At 41.1% G+C, this 6,438-nt stretch overlaps 1 protein-coding gene across 3 annotated transcripts in view; it reads left to right on the plus strand.

Moving 5' to 3' along the window:
* Positions 1–6,219, plus strand: part of PRDM4 (PR/SET domain 4) — a 28,296-nt gene extending 22,077 nt beyond the window's left edge. For all 3 annotated transcript variants that reach the window (XM_032168792.2, XM_032168791.2, XM_058424996.1), the window contains one exon: positions 4,598–6,219. In XM_032168792.2, the coding sequence (XP_032024683.1) occupies positions 4,598–4,910 (313 nt within the window). In that variant the 3' untranslated portion in view covers positions 4,911–6,219. The remainder of the gene's footprint in view (positions 1–4,597) is intronic.
* Positions 6,220–6,438: the final 219 nt, after the last annotated feature.

Here is a 6,438-nt window from a genome sequence, read left to right on the forward strand (position 1 = left end):
AACATGTACTCTTTTTTCACATCTACGAAAACCTAGAGACAAAAAGGACTATGGACTACAAGTGGTTGCTTATAGTTAGACGATAGTGTGCATGTAAGAGAGTGATGGAGTGAGAAGAGTAAGGGTCAGCAGCCACACTATGAAGAGCCTTTGGTCCTATTAAGAAAATTCAATTTCATTCTAGAAATAATGGCAAGACACTGAAGGATCTGCCAGCCCCTGCCATTTTGGAACTGTTCTGTTGGGGTGTGTGTGTCTGAATTGCAGTAAAAAAAAAAAAAAATTATTGTCTTAACCGTTTGTAAGTGCCCAGTTCCATAATGTTAGTTATATTCACATTGTTGTGCAAGCACTATAGGATTTTAAGGAAAGGACTCTCATAGTGACATACCCATTCTGTTAATACAAAGATTACTCAGGCAGCTGAACAGAGGATGATTGTGGGTGGGGAAGCCTAAATATTAGAAGACGAATCAGGAATTTATTGCATGAATCCAAGTGTAATTAAATGTCTAGACTGCATTAGTCACAGTGGTCATAGAAGGAAGAGATGGATTTTGTTGTCCTTAGCTTTTAACAAGTGTTAGAAGAGGAAGAAAACGTTTTCAGCTTATGTTATGGAGATTCTCTTTAGAAATCTTATCTTCACTGAAAACGTTATATTCTTAATGTAGACTTTGGATAAACACTTGGCTTTGATACCAGTTCTTCCGTCTGCTTCCTCATCACAATGCAGCCTGAGATGCTAAACAGCCAAGGAGCCTGGATCTACATTCCTAACTCTCACAAGGACATTCTAAAACAAAGACTTCTTTAGTTTCATTGCTAGTGTGAAATTTTACAAAATTAGACAGAAATTATCAAATATTACATTGAATTGTGCAATATTGGAGCCAAAAGAGATCCCCGGATCGTCTAGTCTAACATCCTATCTAGGCAGCTCAGGTTGTGATAATAAAATACCACAGATTTTGTGGCTCAATCAACAGGGGAGAGACACAGTGAGAGAAGGCAGTCATGAGCAAGCCTGGAAGAAGGCCCCCACCAGAACCCAGCCGGGCTGGCACCCTGATCTCTGACTCCAGCCTCCAGGACTGTGAGAAAATACATTTCTGTTGAGAGAATGAAAGAGAAAGAATATGAGAGCTCCAGTCTCTTCTCATAAGGACACTAATCCTACATCATGGAGGCCCCACTCTCATGACCTCATCTAACCGTAATTGCCTTCCAAAGGCTCCACCTCACACTGGGTGTTAGGGCCTCGACATGTGAATTTGGGGTGAGGGGGGACAAATATTTGTCCAGAAGACTGCCCATTATAATTGCCTGGAAAATGTGAAAAACAACAATTGGTGCTAGGACCCCACTTACGGGAATTCTAATTTAATTGGTCAGTGTTAGAGCTCTGGCCTTGGTATTTTAAAAAGCTCCCCAAGTGATTGTCGTGCCCAGCCGGGGTTAAAAGGACTACTGACTTCATCCACATGCAAGACTGATTTCCACAGTGTCTCTGGCAAGTGGATATATTGTTTCTTAAAGATCACACAATTACAGTTTGAGGAAAAGTTTTGCTTGAATCAAGTCGGTATCAGCCTCTATCCTTTCATTTTACTTTTGCTTAACAAATGTGGATCTGGACTCTCCTTTTCAGGATGAGAAGATATGGTAAGCCTCTTTCCAAACTTTCATGGGATAGAAAGAAGGTTTTGGACTGTCAAAGCTGGTATAAGTCATTCATATAAGAAGCACTGTTCCCTCAAAATGGTTTTGAATGAGGCTTTAGGCTTCCTATGGAGATCGTTGGTAAAATTTTCAGATGCTTGTATTTTTACTTTGGGGCATTTCAAAGTGGGTATAGTGGTATTAGCAGTCTTTTTATTTATCTACTTAAAAAAAAAAAACAGCTACAGCCCTAATGCCAAATGCAAGAGTAGTTCCCCCTTAGTGTCCCCCGAGAGTGGAAGAGTTGTGACAGAACCTGGCTTTGCCCTTCCTGTAAGAAAGAGGAAGTGAGCGGAAGAGCAGTGATGTTTACTCCCCAGGTCATCGTGTCTCATGGCTTTAGATACCATCTTATGATTTATGTCTCCACCCTCATACACCGCACCATCAGCAGCTCTGATGCTGGATGTTCACTAGGCAACTTTAATGTGTCCAAAACTCAACCCAATATTACCCCACAAATTTGATTTCCTCCAGTGCTGAGCAGCTCATTAAATGGCACCACCATTATTCACCTTAATGGTCAAGCCAAACACCTTGAAGTAATTCTCAACTCAGTTTTTCCTTCCTTCCTTCATTCAACTATCACCTTGTCCAGACCACCAGCTTTTCTTCTATGGATGGCTTCAGTAGCCTCCCAGTTGATCTCCCTGCTACTACTTGCTATTTCTCCTCATCTACTCCGCAACACAGATGAACACACGTACACACAGTTTTCTGTCCACAGTGCCAGAGCAATCCATTTCAAATATAAGTCAGATTGTGCCTGTCTTCATTCGTACGTCTCTGGTGGCTTTCCATCGTATTTGTGTTAAAAGCTTTTTGCAACAGTCAGAAGGCCCTTTATGATGTAATAGTACTTGGCTACCTCTCCCGTTCACCTTTTATTACTTTTCATATTCTGCTTTGGCCACTCTGACCCTCCCCTTGCTACTCCTTGAGCATACTAAGCACATCCAGTCTTAGGGCCTCTGCCTTAGAAACTTCTCCCTCCAGATTCCTGCATGTCTTCTTCCCTCCATTCAGGTTTCTGCTCAAATGTTATCTCCTCAGGAGGGCCTTCCTTGACTATCTTATCTAAAATAGGGACCCCTTCACTTTTACCTGGCTTCATGTGTTTTCATAGTCTTTATTGCTATCTGATATCATGTTACACATTTGTTTATGCTATAATCTGTCCACTTAGAATGTAAGCTTCAGGAAAGCAGGGACTTAGTTTACCCACATCCTATAGCCCTAGCATCTAGAACAGTGCCTGGCATAATTAGACACAGTAAATATGTGTTGAATAAACATCTAAAAACCGTAAGACTAGAAGATGAAAAGTCAGACACTTGATAGGGGTTTTGTTGTGGCCTTGGGCAAGTTGCTTAGTAGTTTTTATGCACATGATGTTTCTCATCTGCAGAATTAAGAGGTTGGATTAGATTGGTGGTTTTAAAACTGCTCCAGGGAATTCCAAGAATTCTTCAGTGCCATCTGTTGCTAGAAGAGGATGGGAGAAATGCTAAGGAAGCCAGGCTTCAGAACGCCTGACTGCACCCTCTCACTCCTTCCAGGATTTTATTAATAACTTGCTTTAACTGTTTCATTTTGGGCTTTCATAAAGACATGGAGTTCAGCTACTCAAAAAAAAAAAAAAAAAGTTAAAAAATTCCTGGTCTGTGTGATCTCTAAGGTTCTTTTCAGCTCTGAAATGTCTAGGCCAGGGTTACTCAAACCTTGACATTATTGACATTTTGACCGAGTTAATTTTTTGTTGTGGGGCTGCCCTGTGCATCGTAGAATGGTTAGCAGCATCCTTGGTCTTTTCCTGCTAGATACTAATTATACCACCCCTCCCCAGTATAACAATCAGAAAGGCCTCCAGACATTGCCAAATGCCCCCATAGAGGCGGTTGCCCCTACTTGAGAACCACTAGTCTAAGAAAAGCACAGAAAAATGGCAATTCCATAAAAGTGGCATCCAGGGAACACAAATAACAGTGTAATGAGATACCATTACGTACTGGCTCATTGGCAGACATTTTCACATTTGAGTCTTCCAGTTGAGAATATGGGACAACCAGAACCGTCAATGATGGATGTGTATATTGAAACAACTACGTTGGAAAACCGTTTGTCATTATCTTGTAAAGTTAAAGATGTGCATATCCTTTGATTTAGCTATATAGTTCTTGGGTATATGCCCTAGAGAAACATGTATTGCAGAGCACCGTACGAGTATAAAAATGTTCAAATGCCAGGTGCAGTGGCATGCATCTATAGTCCCAGGTACTTGGGAGGCTGAGGCGGACAGATCACTTGAGCCCAGAAGTTCAAGGCTGTAGTGCATGATGATCACACCTGTGAATAGCCATTGCACTCCAGCCTGGGCAACATAGTGGGACCCTGTCTCTAAAAAATAACAATAACAATTTAAAAACGTTCATAGCACTCTTGCTCGTGATAATAAAAAACTGGAAACCACCAAAATATTCATTAGCTAGAGACAAATCCAGTACCATAGATAAGTTGTGGTATATTTGTATATTTGTAAATAGTATACAGCAGTGGAAGGGAACAAACAACTGATACAGCAGCTTGAATGAATTTTATAAGCATCATACTGAGAGAATGCAGCAAGACAAAAGAAATATATATAGAATTTACATAGAATTCGAGAATTTACATAGTATTCTAAAACAGGCAAAATCAGCCTACCACTGTTTTAAACTATACACGTTTTATGAGTCTTCTGTATATCGCCCATGCAAAAGCCTGATTCAGAAGGATAGAGCTGCTCTGACAAAGGCCTGCGGCTATGAAGAATAAGTGTTGCCTCAGTTGTTATTTGTAACCCCAAATCAAATGTTTTTTCTTGTGTTCCTCTTAGAGAACGCCAGATCAAGTGTCCCAAGTGTGATAAGCTGTTCTTGAGAACAAATCACTTAAAGAAGCATCTCAATTCTCATGAAGGAAAACGGGATTATGTCTGTGAAAAATGTACAAAGGCTTATCTAACCAAATACCATCTCACCCGCCACCTGAAAACCTGCAAAGGGCCCACCTCCAGTTCATCAGCACCAGAGGAGGAAGAAGAGGATGACTCAGAAGAGGAAGATCTAGCAGACTCTGTGGGGACAGAAGACTGTAGGATTAACAGTGCTGTGTATTCAGCGGATGAGTCTCTTTCTGCACATAAATAAAAGGAAAAGAAACAAGCTATTTTGGATGAAAATGCAAATGGAAAAATACACATAACCAGTTATCTACTATAATGGTTTTTATATAAAATGGTTCGTGATTTATTTTCAGCCAATAATCAAAACACTGGGAATGAATAAAGCACTTACAGAAGAGTATCCTAATGAAAACACTTTAAAACAGATTGGGAAAACTGAGCATGTGTCCTATTTTAAGTGGTGGACTGGGAGAGAAGTGTCAGCTTCTGAGGTCTTTATTTACATGATAATCTGGGAGATGCATTTATGCCTGAATCAAAGCTGCCTTCTGCTCAAACAAATCAGATTTATTTCACATTCTTCCATTATTCCATTTTCCTGCTGGTCCTGTGACTTGGTAACATTCTAAACTTGGTCCTTGCCCCATAGCCATCCTCATTGCTGATTGTGTTTTATGCAGACTCTTGTGACTTATACTCACCACAGAATGGATTGGGACACAGTGGCATAAGTGTGCTACTTGGCAGCCAGTAAGTTTAAAGCAGGACCTGCCTTAACTGCTCCTGGCCACTTCGGAGTTTAGGGTAGATCTTGCTTTCCAAAGTTTCGGCAGGTGCCTGGAGGGCACGGCAGTCAGTCAGTAGTCAATGATGGAGAGAACAAGAGGAGAGATGCGTGGCCTCTGCCCAAGAAATTAGCTTTGATGGAAGCCTGAGCAAGTCACCTGGTTATTGTGACATGGAGATCTTTGTAGGTTTAGACATGGCTCTCTGTCTCCAGTAAACTTCCAGCCGTTCAGACAAAGGGGGCCTGGAGATACGGAGAGCCCAGATAATGCCTGCTGGATTGTCTCCTGACGAGTACATGTGGACTCACCTGAGGAAGGGAAGGAAGGGAATAATCTTTTATGTTTCATTTACCTTATGAAAAGTGTTAAAACATTGCCAACTCAAAATAACAAATTATTTAATGCATGTGCAAAGTTAGGTCTTTCCAGTTGTCTCAGTGCTGAGGAACCTCATCAGAGAAGCATGGAAGATGCCAAAGGATTTTTGGAAGGTAAAGAAGGCTAAATGGTGACCACATGGGCCTGTTTTCAGGGTCCCAGCTTAGTTAAGTCACCCATGCACATCCAGCTTTTTTCAGAAGCAGACCCACCCTTAAGTTGACAGGGTTGATGGAATATGCTCTCCTGCTGAAGGCACAACCTCTGGACTGGAGTAGAGGACTCTGGTTGGAAGGTTTTGCTGCTAATGTATTTATGGAATGAATGTATTTCATTCAAATCTGTATTCCTCTAGGAAGGATTAAAATTAAACTTTTTTAAAATACAGGATTCCTCTGGTAGTCTTGTTTTATGGAGGAAGGAGATGAGTGAGTCTTCTAGGGAAAGTCAAGTACAATTTGAATCTTTCTGAGGTTAGAAGGAGAGGATTTCTAGAGTATTTCAGCTTTCGAGATCATATTCTTATTGTTTCTCCTGTTAGTACTTAGACAAACTGCTTCCTGTGCTTCCAACCGTCTTCTGCCCTCTTCCTGCCTAAGGTATGCC

This window comes from Hylobates moloch, unplaced genomic scaffold (genome assembly GCF_009828535.3).
Source record: "Hylobates moloch isolate HMO894 unplaced genomic scaffold, HMol_V3 SCAFFOLD_12, whole genome shotgun sequence".
NCBI classification, from domain to species: domain Eukaryota; kingdom Metazoa; phylum Chordata; class Mammalia; order Primates; family Hylobatidae; genus Hylobates; species Hylobates moloch.